The 14,061-nt window shown below is 41.8% G+C and overlaps 1 protein-coding gene across 1 annotated transcript in view; it reads right to left on the bottom strand.

Annotated features, from left to right (window-relative positions):
- astn2 (astrotactin 2) overlaps positions 1-14,061 on the bottom strand; it is a 172,570-nt gene that overhangs the window by 104,327 nt on the left and 54,182 nt on the right. The window contains exons 3-4 of the mRNA XM_040197294.2: positions 11,204-11,627; positions 561-713 (exon numbers count right to left, since the gene is read on the bottom strand). Of these exons, the coding sequence (XP_040053228.2) occupies positions 561-713; positions 11,204-11,627 (577 nt within the window). The remainder of the gene's footprint in view (positions 1-560; positions 714-11,203; positions 11,628-14,061) is intronic.

The raw sequence follows: 14,061 nt of genomic DNA, 5'->3' as shown, positions 1-14,061 counted from the left end.
AATACGTACTCGTGCAGGTCAAGCATAATGAAACATCTATTAATGAAACATCCATATATGTGTATTGTGTCTTACTAAAAGGAATCAACTGCCACCTCCAATGCATCAATAAATTACAATTCTGTACTTTCATAATATGGGGCAGTTATAAGGAATATGTTATTTGTTATTCCACATTGTTCCTATACGAACCGACTAACAATTGGATTTTCATTGAACAATCTGAGACAACCTAGAAAAGCAAAGAATGGTTAACGGCTTATCTGGTACGGAGTGTAAATTAAATGCATGTGAATGTACACATCTCTTAAAGTAATATGGTCTTATATTACATTACATGTAATGTATTACATTACATTATATATTGGCCCGTTCATCAAAAAGGGCAAATATCCCTGACCAACACCATAAAACGAGTTCCACAGAAGCAGCAAAATTCTGCAAACATTGTTCAGTACGCCTAGTAAAATGACAGACAAATGTTCAAATGCTGTAAATCATCTCGAAGTATAAGTCTCTGAACAAAACTTTCGTTTTTTTGTATGACTTTTTTGTCCTACCTCTGGTGTGGCTGGGGACCCTGCGGCGGCCCGTCGATGAGCTGTGAATGACGTGCTGGTAGTGAGACATGTTTGTTGGCGTGTTGGGAACACGGAAACTGTCCTGGAACCTCTGCATCAAATCCTCTACTGACTCCGTGTTTGGGTCAATGGCTGCAAAAAAAGAGACACAAAGAGAAAAAGGCAGACCTGTCACAAGGCTTTAAAGTAAAACTCATTTTGCAAATAGTGACCAAAACAGATACACACATTGAAAAATTCTAACTTTCTTCTTTTAAAGGTTAACTTATTAGTGTATGTGATGCAAAATGAATGCTATCCCATTTACCGTATATAGCAAAAATATATAGTCTTTTTAATCAATACCATTTTCTTCCGGCCTTATATTGATTGCATCAATTCAATATTGCCTCAACACTCTCATCCTTGATGGCTCAGTATGGATAAATGACTGCAATACAACTTGCTGTAGGGGGAGGGACAGAACATTGGCAGACCTTTGACGAATATGTTCTAGATAATTAATAAAAGCCATCAAAGACATCAGTTATCAGCAGAGAATATTGAGTCTGACACACAAAAACAACTCCAATCTTTCTAAACAGTTGCCGTGTTAAACAAATTAAAGTGAGAAAGTCCAAGTAGCGTGGACGTGGAAGTGTAGCGAAAGAACACAGTTACTGAAAAACAAACAATTCATCAATAAAGTATGACAACAGCTGTGTCCCCAAACTTAGTATAAGTTTACCCATCTCCAAAGGACGGGGACATTTATCACCCCAACCACGAGAATCCCCACCTATCATCAACATCTATTGATGTGTCGGTCTTGCTCTGAGGTGCACTTTTTCTATGAATAATGGTGATATGTTGCTCCCAGTGGATGCTCATCGTGCATCTCAATGAATGCACGAGACCAGAGGGGAAGGGAGATGAAGAGGACAAGGACGAGGGTAAAAGTGAAGAGTATGAACATTGTTTTCGATATTGTGAATGGGAAGCTTTCAATTACAGAGGCCATGCACCGTGCTTGAAAACATGCACATTATCCATGTAATTATACATAGTTGTTCAGAATCATTCATGGTTAGCTCATTAAATCATGATTGAATAGGGAGTCATAGTTACATTACATTACATAGTAAACATTAAGACTTAAGACTCCACAGCCAAATGGCTGGATAGTTATTTTCTGGAGATATTTCCATTATAACAATGTGTGACTTAGTTATCACTACTCAAGGTGCCCTGAAAACCGACAAACTGTTTAATGGGAGTCAAGCACACTCAAGCAGTTGAATCAATGGTTTATTGAGCAAGTGAGCATCAACTCTACGAAAATCACCGCAATCGACCGTTTACCAAAAGCAGTGCAATGAAAACAGCAGTAGTTTAGGACTATAATTGCTACAAGTCTGAGTGAGTATTGAGAGCACGATCAAACACATTTATTCATAATAGATGGCTAAATGTGAGCATGTGTATGTCGGCAACATTTTATTTTGCATTATGAGGTCCAACGTGGCCTTTCCTTTGACTTTAGTGTCCGTAGACCGAGCTTAAAGCCTTAAATGGAAAGCGATTAGACAGCTGCAGTACTGAACGATGATAAAGTGAGCTCCATTCCCAGTGGGCGGTCATGGTAGTGCTTGACTTATTTAGATAGGTGTAGTTGGCTTAGAGACAAAGAGAGTCAAAGCAGATGGCACTTAAGCTTTGACCTGCCACGACCAAGGAGACTGTGTGACGGCATGCTTGCATACATATTTCATGGACGGAACTCTCTTTATCTCTCTTTCTTTGTTCAATTTTGAGGCAAGAATTGAGATACTAGGTCATAGGAGAAGTGCCGAAAGCCACAGTCTCTTTGAAAATAATGCAATTTGTCTCGAAAGGTTGTCATGACCCTTCTGCTGAAGTTTACCCCGTGTATTTATAATAGTCCTCCACATTGTCATACACAACCAACTAAATTGTCAACGAACTTAGAATGCAAAAATATGCCGATGGCACCATCAACTGCATAGTAATTCTGTAAAGCTGACACATGTTCTTTGGGCGGAATTCAAATATGGTGCAATGAGTTAATTTAATTACCAACAGGATGGGGATTTATGATCAGTAATCCAACACCATAGTTGATGCAATATAGTAAAACAGTTAGCAGTTATTAACATAAAAAAAAAATATATATATATATATATATATATATATATATATATATATATTTAGTTTTTATTTTATGCATTTTTGCTGCTCCCTATTTCTCATATCTGTCCAAAGCAGCCACCGCTACTAGGATAGTTTATTCTGACATTTGTTTTTTCCCAGACCCAAGTCCAAACTGGCTTCTCAATTTGAGTTCAATGTCAGCTCAAGCTCTGGTGGCTTTATTTTTTTTCCTTTTCATCCCCCTTATCTGCAGTTGCTTGCTCCCTTATCGTGTGTTTACAGTCTCTCATAAGCAGTGGATGTCAACAGCATGCCGCCTCAGTCAACTTATTCCTCGCGGTCTCACAATGCCCAGCGCGTTGCGATAACCTCACTCTACCCGTTTCTTGTTTGACCCCCACGTTGGCTCCTTAATGCAGGGTTTTCCAAAAGCATGAATATGAATGTGTTTGTCTCTTTGTCTATGCAAATGACCACGGGGTGCATTGCATTCAAAGCACAGCTGTGGACAGCTGTTCACATAAAGTGAACTCCAAATCCTGTTTTCATGGTTGTGTGGACTTTATTTGTATAACAGAAATGGCATCAAACCCAAACAGTGAAAAAATATTGAAAAATGTTGCTAGAGTACTTAGTGAAGACAATTATTTTATACGTATAAGATCACATTGAATGTAAAAACCAGCTGAATGGTTTAGGAAAACTATTCTTCCAGTGTCTGATTTGTTATAAATACTTATTGAAATCCACCACTGATATTATTACAGTTGCTGTTATTAAGATCAAGAGAGTAGGTATCAATACATTTATGTAGCTCTGCATGTCTTCCTTTGGAAGATTCACGAGTAAAGCTCAAGTTTGCAGAAGCAGTGGCTTCTAAAAATATATTCCTGGGTATTGTGACAAAAACGGCTATAACAAGGCCTGTATCTGATGCCTGTAATTTCGCAAGAAAATGATATTCAGCACCAGAAAAGGCAACAGTTGTTCCGTCAGCACGAAAAGACACTGAAGGACTTCCTACTCACAAAAAGCTAAATGGACAAGACTCTGGCTGTCTGCGACCAAATCGCTGATACAGCCAATGGGAATTACTGTCGGTCAGGAAACCGTTGACGAGGACTCGCTGATCACAAATAGTGCTTGACCTCTTCTCTCAGGCTCAAGAGGATATTTCCTCTCTGCTGAAAGTCGGCGAGTCACAGGGCAAATCTCGTCGGGCTCTTCAATAATGCCCTGTGCCCCCGAGGTAGGTGGTGATGAAGATGGCAATGCAGCATGGAAGATGCATTGGAGTGTTGTCATATAGGGTAGTAGCAGACACTTTAAAAATAAAGGCAATGTTTATTCTCAGGAATAAAAATCTATTTTTTCAAATAATAAGGCAATTTGATCGTCATTATAAGATAATTGAAGTATCGACCTGCCTCGGAAAGTGCCTTTTGAAATGTACAATTTAATACAGCTACGCCTACCCGCAGCCATTTAAAAAAATCAAATGAAACATTTGCAAAGCAAGGCTGTGATACCACTTATGCCTGTGCTTCACATTTAATGCCGCTTCTTGGCATGTTGTAACAATTACGAGTCAGTTATGGGCTTTTTCTATTCAAAGCCGTCCTGCGTGGCAGCCCGACAGTGTGCATATTCACACGAGCAGATGAAGCCACGACGCAAATGGCGGGCATATTTCTGAAGATCTTTGGACCCTGCAAACCCCTGCTGTTTTAATTTGGAGCAAATCTGTTGGAGAAAAAAATGAAAACATACAAAAGATATAAAATCTCTCTGTGATTTATTACATTTGGCATCGTTTCAAAAGGTCCATTGCAACTTTTTGGGAAAAGTTTGGACGGAACTGCTTCTGCAACAGTGTGACAGGGGAGGAGAGAATAAGAGGTTAGACAAATACAAAGAAGACACGGCGTCCATCAATGAATGGGGAATGGAAGAGAATGGGCAAGAGTGCGAAAAAGAGATGGGTAGAAACTGGATGCATGTTAGGAATGAAATGAAGATGAGACGGCCGGGAGAGGCAGCAAAAAAAACCCCACATATTCAACATTCATGTGGCATGAGATTTAAAACCACACACAGGCGGATATTCTCGCACAATGACAAGAGCGCATTCATCTCGACAACGCTGAACACTTTGGCAAAGGTATGGATGTGAAGGGAGATAGTTACACCAGAATGGGAGGAATCTCGTGTTCTTTCTAAATGCATTTTTTCCCCCTACGCCTATTGCCAAGTCACTACAAAATGGACTTATATTGACAGATGAAAACCGTTTGTAAGACATCTGGAGGACTGAGAACAGAAGACACAGACAGAAACTCCCCAACCCCCCCCCCGCTCTGTGCGATTTGAACATTTACTGCCTCAAACCTGGTGGTTCCCAGCCACTATAAAAGCATGTAATGTCCGACACATCTTCTAGCCTTTGCCTCTACTTGTATATTTAAGGCATCTGCGGTTCGCAGAGAAGTAAGAATAAATTGCTATCTATAACTCGGGTCTTGCCATGGGGCAAAATAAAATATGGATGTGTTTCCTCATGCTGTGCCAGCTGAACATTACAGGCCAAGCTCTGACCTCCATCTGCTCCAGACAGCTGAAGCGCCTGACAAACAATCCCAATTACACCCCGGTCATGAGGTTTAACAATGAGATCCTCATTTATTTAGATAGCGACTCGCGGATGAATAACAGAAAACAACTGGAAACACCTGCATTGAAGTCCTTGGACAATTTTCGGGTGCAAGACGACGGCAAAGCAGATTAGTTGATGAAGGTGACATGCACTTTTAAAGACTGAGCTTCCTTTAAAAATAAAGAGTTCAATGGATTTTTAAGTGGTCCGGACAATCTGACAACGATGAATGCAAAATCCGTTGCATACACAATAGACACATCCACAGGGTTTAAGAATGAAGAGTTACAGAAACAAAGCCAGAGAAAATGGGTTTATCTTCCACGGGGACGTCCTTTGACAATCGATCGCCCGTCACTGGGAAATCATTGTCGACCATGTTTCAGATGCTATCGGAAGAAATGTGTGCGAGCCATGGCATGATAAGACCCGGATTTTTGACGTGAGTGTAAAACTAATAAAATGTGCTTCTGGTCAGTATTTTGTTCTGTACAATACCTGGCAGAAAATGCTGCGAATAGCTGCAGCAAATTGTTTAGCTGTTACCTTACTCAAAGAGTAGGCTTCGACATCATTTGTGGCATACAGCAATTTGAGTCAAAACACTACTTCTGCCACCGGATTGTGACCTTTCTCTGCCTTTTTTTCCATTTCTCTGTAAGTGTGGTTGTATGGAGCACTCGAACATCTTAGAAAATGTGACTGGATTGGTCGCCTTCCTCGACACCACCCACATTGGGTCTCCTTCCTCTTTGCAGGGGCTCTTTGAGTGTGACTACCAGTGTGACTTTGGATACTGTCAGTCTTTTCCGTTAGATACAATTGTAGTTATTTAGTGTCTATGGGATCGGGATTTCTTTTTACTGAGCCCTTTGACTCTTCTGCTGTGTCACTCTAATAAATATTTTATCACTAAAACCTTTGAAGGATTCCGAAGAGAACAATAGATAAACAGAAATATGGATTTTCCAGATCTCGCTACGGTGTTTGCTACTGGGGACATTTGCGGAAAAATAGGTGCAGAAATGAAGCAGGAAAGACATTATGCAAATGTAATTACGTTACTGTGCTCATTTATCACACATCGAGATAATTCATCTCACCCAGAAACAATTCAGTCAAATTAACACACTGCCAGGCACCATATTTTTCAGACAGTTGTGTGTTGACCAGAGGCAGGCTGGGGAGAACAGCTGCCCCCGATCAACCCAGAAAATGGAAGGGCGGCTTTGCAACATATACTGTATATTCAACCTGTAAGAGTCTCGATTTTTGCAATGGATTAGTTTGATTTTATTAAAAAATTAATTAATTGTGTTGTTTTCCTCACATTTCTTAGGTTTAGACCAAATTAAATACTTCAATTTCCAAGAATGTATATTTTTGTATTACGTCACAATGCCTTCAAAAAGTGGGAATAAGTACTGATGTGACTGATCATTACATATATATATATATATATATATATATTACCAGCCTCATAAAGAAAGCTCACAAGTAGCCAAACAACCCACATACTATTGGCTCGGCCTTGGTGCATGTAAGCCAATCTCTGGTTACGTACAGCCGGTGCGCTGGATGTGGATCACGCAGAGTTGTTTGAGCGCACTCGTACATATGTTTCTTTAAATCATCTTATTCATCTTACTAAATTGCCCTCATTGACGACACAAAACTTAAACGCTTTCCGCGGAGGAGGCAGAAGGAAGAATGGGAAATCTTTGTAATTAACTCCCCTCTATTTATCACGGGGGGGAGGATGACAAGCTTGATTCAGTATTAATCAAAACATTACCTTGAGCTAGCTGTAGTGCGCCGAGCTGGCAGCCATTGCTCATCAATGATGTCACATTAGCGATCTGAAGCTTGACACTGGATTATCGCTCTCCGGTTCTGAGTTCAATTAGTGCTCAGTAAACAGCACTCGTTAAGCTTGGTAATGACAGTGGGCTAGAGGACGATTTAACTGTCTGCTTTTTTATCTACTTCATTCATTTTTTGTCAATTCACTTCATCATTAGTTCACCTGTAGGCATTCATGCTGCTGTAAGAAAAAATAAATCACCTTGCGGGATTAATCAAGTCTACCTACTTATCTATCCGTCTATATATATCTACACACATATGTATATACTACCAGTCAAAGTCTGGACACACTTTCTCATTGAATTGAATGAGAAAATGCATGCAAACGTTTGGCGGTACTGTTACTGAGTAGTAAATATGAGTAGTTATTTAAAAAACAAAACACGCTATAGTATATTACATATTTAGTGTGTGTTTCTGAACCCACCGTGATCTACAAGAACCAATCAACACAAGCTTCATAATTGTTTATTCATATGCATTTGTTCAATCAGCGGGTAATGTAACCTCTATTACTGTCTCCATCCCTATTAAAAAGTGAGAAACACTCGGGTAAGCAGGAGAAGAAATGCCTCAGTGTGAGTCATGGATGCATTTGGCGCCTTGCTTTAGAATGCGTGTTAGAGCGAGTTGATGAGAGTCATTCTTCGCGAGTAGTTATTAATAATGTGAGAACCACTGCGAGCAGCATTGAGTTGGTTGAGCAGTGGTGTGGAGTGCTAGTTCAATCACTTTCAAGTAGTGTTCTATAAAATCATCCTATTTGGGTTTGCTTTTAAAACATAACATTCTAAGAATCAAATTGAGGTCGTTTTCAGCTCGGCACCACACGCTTTTGAACATTACATATCTATTTTGAATCGAGAGGAAAAACAAATGCACGGTCTAGAAGGAAAGATGACAACGTCAGATTAGCTATTAATACCTCTATATCTATACATGAATATATAAACCACTGACATGACGCAGCCAGCACCCGAAGAAAGAATGACAGCCCAGAAAAAAATGACGTGCGCTTTTACAGTTGACAGTGATGAACTACAATACAGTTTGTGTCCTTTTTTTTTTTTGTCTCTCGAGACAGACGTGTTGAGCACTGAGCCCCGGGGCCATTTAACCCGACAGAGAGGAGGCTTTGACTGTCTGCAATTATGCAACAGCAGCATTAGTTGGATCTGGCACCCGCCGCTGTGATTCGGTCTGAGACTTCTGGGACGAGACATACTGTTCCATTTCTTACATGCATGTCAAAATCTGTGTTGAGGGAAGTGAAAATCCTGTGCGGTTATAAACCTCGTCCAGTTCTATGCATCAAATTATAAAGCTCGACTCGGGAGACTGTGGCGCATACAGGCCAAAATGTATAGAAGGGTATTAAAGCCCAACATTGTAAATTTTCAGTGATCATTGTTATCTTTTGTTGCTCTGAGATAATAAGAAATACAAATTAGGTTTTAAAAAAAGGAATCAAGGACAAGTGCATTCAAATTGTTGCCTGATTGTACTTGAATTCAACCACTGCTGGAGCACAAACTTGTTTACAAGGGCATCAAGATTTTCATAGCTCCATATTTCAACCAGAACCAGATGCATTTCCAAAAAAGGTCAACATTTTCTGAAGGGGCAATTTGCATCTATCCCCTTGGGCGGGCGGGGGGGTTCCAAAGGCCACCGTCCATAGCCTCACACAATCTAATTGCTGACATTGCTTATGTGACCCCAAGCAAATGATATGTGTAATTTGCTCATCTAACAAAAAAAGGCTTCACATGCAGTTTGGCGGCAGATAATCTTATTGCTTTACGCTGTAAACCGAGAGCGAGCGGTATCTGCGATCTGATGCCGATAACCGGTCCCTGAGCTCACGTCACAGAACACGATCTTCGGAGTGGTGGCGAGGTTTTTTTCTGCACCTGTTTTTACGCTGTCCACGACGCTCTAATGCATTCTAAAGCTTCAGGGATTTTTGAATAATGAAATTGAAAGGGCTCATTTGTTGGGTTGTCCTGTATAACAAAAGCCAACGCCATGGACAACCCTGTCAGGCACAGCCATAATCCCCGGGGGGATAATACAATTGAGTCCAGCTGAAAGAGGTTATCTGTCAGCAAGGAAGGGCAGATAAAGGATGACTGGTATTTGGGGACTTTTCGGATGCAGAGCAGGATGGAACAGGTTGGACGTGAGTTAATTACCCCTGTATTAAAATGTCACTGCTCTTTGGAGGATACAGATGAGAAGAGGCATCAAATTAAATAGTTTCTGTGACTATCTTTCAGGAAAAATATGTATTTGATAAATATGTTTTTTATGAACATAATTTGGTTTGTCACATAACATGTATACAGAATTGGTGTCCTGGTGATGATGTGATGAACTTCAAATTGCTCACGTCACATAAAATACGACCGTAGAATTGTTTCGCATAGTGTTCTTCTTGATTAAATATTATGTAGAAAAAATAATAAAAGTACATTTAGAGCTTACAAACCATTTTTTTGGTTTTCTTCTCAGAGCCATTTGGGGAGAACTGTCTCCTTTTTGTTCCCTGTAATAATGGCAGCATTTCCATGATAAGCCCATGATACCGACTTGTATTGTATGAGCCTCGAGTTCTCCAACCTCTGCCCTTTTCTTCTTTACCCAGCGGCTATCCAGACATGTTGCCTTTCCACTTGGGAACAGAGCAGACATTAACCTCTATCCCTTCACCTTGTTTTAGTCAAATTTTTCAAATGAGGGGTGAAAAATTTTCAAGCCTTGAGGTTTTTTATCGCGCTTGAAATGCAATTAAGTCAGTGACTATGGGTAGGTTTCCCTAAGGTCTGCTTGAAAAGGAGAATAATAGCAATAAAAACATATATATTTATTAAAAGGGTATATAACCATACATTCTTTCACTATTTTAACATAGTTTTCAAAAAAAGCAAAATGAAGTTACTGAAATGAAAAATAATCAGTGGTTATTCCTTTAAATATTTCCAGAAAGTATGCACGCAAAAATAATATGTGTGAATCTGGTTATGTTAGGTGATAGATAATATGGGAGCAAGAGGGCATTTCCACAAACCTCTCCAATGCATAATTCAGTAATACATGAATAACCACGGCCCCCTCTAACTCAGTCAGCACCCTTCAATTATTAAAGTTGTGCTGTGCAGAGGAGCACCCCAAGTTCAAATAGATACGATGTGAACAAATGCTACATTGCATGAAATTACAATGTTGAGAGAACTTGTTTGGGGGCCCGAGAGCAGACTCTTCTTTGAAGCATCGCTTCTAGTATTGCTACTAAAGGCTGAAAAGCATTTTTACCTTGGCTTGAAGTGCAGATCGAGCGCTGACCATGTTTAGCAAGGGTCAACCGCCCCCCCCCATCCCTCTGACACACGTCCGCATCTAATCGACCAGGCCGATGGCCCCTATCACTTGACCTTTAGACGTTAGACATTAAATTACACGGCAGTGCGTGACGCACACAGAGCCGACGGCTACGTTATCCTGAGCCACCATTGGTTCACAGCTGAAGTGGTTTGAGTAAGAAATTTAGCTCATACTCACGGAGGACAGAATTTGTATCATTACCAGCATGATGTAATGGCGTGAGTCATACAAACCTGCTAAATTTTGACTAAGTATTAGCAGGGCATGCTGTCCTTTCGAGAACACGGTCGCGCTGGCCAGGGCTAAAGTGAACCGTCCAGGCTGGGGCCATCTGGGGAGCTGGCACCGAGCGCCTGCTCGGATGTACAAATTAATGCGCGCAGAACCACCACTGAGAACAACAGACTGTCTGCAACAGCTCAAATTGTTTCAGTGTATTCTGCTCTTAGTTGAGGGACCGGAGACAAAACCCTCACTGTGCCGTCGCTCTCGAAGCAAATCGCAAACTCAATCTCCATCATGCACACCGCTAGCGTTTCGTACCGAGGGACAAGGTATTCCAACCTACCTCGTTTTTCAAAGTTATGCTTAATCTCGTTTTCCTTGCACATGACGTCCGCGTGCCCGCCGGTGCCGACGCCGTAGTCCTCCTGGGCCTTCCCATCGCTCAGCTTGCCGTGGAGTTGGTTGGGTGTGGAGTTCATGGAGTGTCCGCACGGTTCGTCCTCATCACAGTCGTAATCGTCGAGGATGGGGGTTTCCCGGATGGGCATGCCGATGACCGAGTTCCCGTGCTGGTGCGTGCTTCGGGAGCCCCGGTAGCTGTCGCGGCCCTGCGGCCCGAGCAGGACGGAGGGAATGTAGTGGATTTCGTGGGTGGCCTCGGTGCTGGCACTCTTCTGGGGGATGCGTCTGCGCTTGCACCACCGGTGGCGGGTGTACAGGACGAGCGTGAAGAGGAGAATCAGAAGCAGGAGGGCAATGAGGCCTCCCTGGATGGAAAGCAAGAGAAAAGAAATAGAGAATGTGAGGGAAGCACAGTAGGACGACTACTTGTCCTCACTTACTCGGTAGTGCTGATGTTCGGTGTCGTGGATGGAAAAAATGAAAAGTTTAATACACATAATGAAAATCGCTGCTCCACTGACACGTACAATGGGTTGAATGGCAATCAGCACCATTTGCCACTTAGAAGTCTGGCAATCTGACAACATGAAAGGTAGCTAAAAACAGACTGACTGATGATGCCATAGTTAAAGGCAAGTCGGGTGGTCGATAAACTGCCAGTTGTTGGATAAATAAAAAGGGATAAGTCTTGCAAACGATGCCAACCTTAACCTTGTCTTTAGAGAAGAGGTGTTCAAAGTCTGACTCAGTGTAAATCACACTAAATCAAGATGCATCGACATGCAGGTTGTCATGAGAGGATAAATATCCGTATGTACCTACTTTTGGAAAATAAATTCAAACCAAATCGCACATTTTCTTCTCAAAAGATATCAAAAATAAGGTTGCGAGGTGTGAGTAACACAGAAGAAGTGAATTTTGACACTTTATCTGCGATTGTGAGCGAATTATAATAATTTACAGCTGGATGGACTTGTCCAGTGTCTTTGCACCTTGTCGCTCTCCTCCACACTCCCCCTTGGTTAAGACGTAACCCATTTTTAGCAACGTAATGCATGACGATTTAGTTTCTTCAAATGTAATTTCTGTGTAGATCATAAGACAAAGGAGCCTGGTGAGGATCGTAAGGTATTCTGGTCATATCATGAGAGGGACAGAGAATGATACAACAGGCACCCGCTGCAGCAGCTGTGACATTAGGAACTAATTAAAAGGAAGGAAGGATACGGGCATGCACTCATTCACATCAACACGTACACAAACAATGCAATTTCCGTAGGGCGCATTAGCTTTTTTTATTTGCTCAAAACCACCAACTGAGACCGTGCACCGTGCACCCGCCGACATCCACATACCAAATGCCCATGTAAAGGACTTTTACCTGATAATAAAACACACCACGGCTTCAATGACAAAATACAGGCTCAAAAATCACCACAGAATTGAGTTACTTTTGACAACACAACATTCACAAAGGATGAATGTACCTCCATGGCTACCCGTACGGTTAATGCTATTGTGTCCTTTTCCTACTTACATAGTTTCTACAGCACACAGATGTGTGACAGAACTTTCTTTATAGCAGTGCTGCATCTGGACTCCAATGCACCACAGATGTCAGCCTGATTTGCCCTCACTGTATTCCTATGTTCTTTTTGTTCTCTTTCAGTGGCCCTGAAAAAGGAGCATAACATTCCTTCACTAATCGTTCAATACCTCACAATCACAGAAAAATCACACACCAGCCGACAACGGCCGCGGCTGGACGATAATGTAAATCTAACAGGATGGAGGGAGAAGCTGTGACATTAACTTTGAAGGATTTCCCCACAATGACAACCCCGTAGGTGAGGAGTAGTATTTCACTCGGAAAGCTATTGCAACCTAAAGGAAGGCAATATACACTATATATAAATAACGACTGACAGAAAACGCAGGTTCAGCACTTTTACAAGCATATATTAACGTGATAAAAATGTGATGATATACAGAAAAATGACACACATGCACAAACGCATTCCCGTGTGCTGAGACTTCAGCCACGTGAGAGAGAGAGAGAGAGAGAGAGAGAGAGAGAGAGATTTGAGATTTCAAAGGGTCTTTTATTACATCATTTCGGTTAAAATTAAACGGTTACATATAAACGGTCAATGAGGATCTACAACAAGCCTAAATCATGTGAAGAGAACAACATAAATCACAGATGGATGACCAGAGCGTTCTCGCTGACTGAACACAGGAGGTTCTCCAGACCCCAAATGGTAACAAAGAGTTCGGTGTTGTTGGTCAGTTTGTAGTAGCCAAACTCCACCCTGAGCCGAGCGGCCAGCAGCCCTGTCAGCATCAGATTTGCGTCCTCCGACCCTCCACCACGCACACGGTTCTGTCTCGTTTTCCAAATGGCCAGTTTGGACATTCCTGAAAGGAAGTTTAGCAGAGTGTGAACGTTCTTCTTGCGAGCAGAATATTTTGGTCCGTAAATAAATAGAGGTAGAGAGAATTGTTCCCCTAAGCCCCGAAACCATGCCTGTAAACGTTTGAATAGTCCCTTCAGTCTGGAGCACTCAGCAAACAGGTGGTAGACGGTTTCTGGCAGAGGACAGAAAGGACACCTGTCCCCCCCTCCCGGGTCCAGGTGTACCAGATATTTGTTGGTAGCTATGGCTCCATGCACAACCCTCCACTGGAGGTCCCCTGTCCGTTTGTCCACAGGAGGCTTGTACAGAGACCGCCAGCAGCCCCCCGGGGAGCACTTCCTGCCAAAAAAGTCGACCCACCTTGAGACCTTCACCCCCGTTA

The sequence above is a fragment of the Gasterosteus aculeatus genome, chromosome 14 (assembly GCF_964276395.1).
Source record: "Gasterosteus aculeatus chromosome 14, fGasAcu3.hap1.1, whole genome shotgun sequence".
Lineage (NCBI taxonomy): Eukaryota > Metazoa > Chordata > Actinopteri > Perciformes > Gasterosteidae > Gasterosteus > Gasterosteus aculeatus.
The sequence above is the reverse complement of the archived record's forward strand: the minus strand, read 5'-3'. Positions and strand labels throughout refer to the sequence as shown.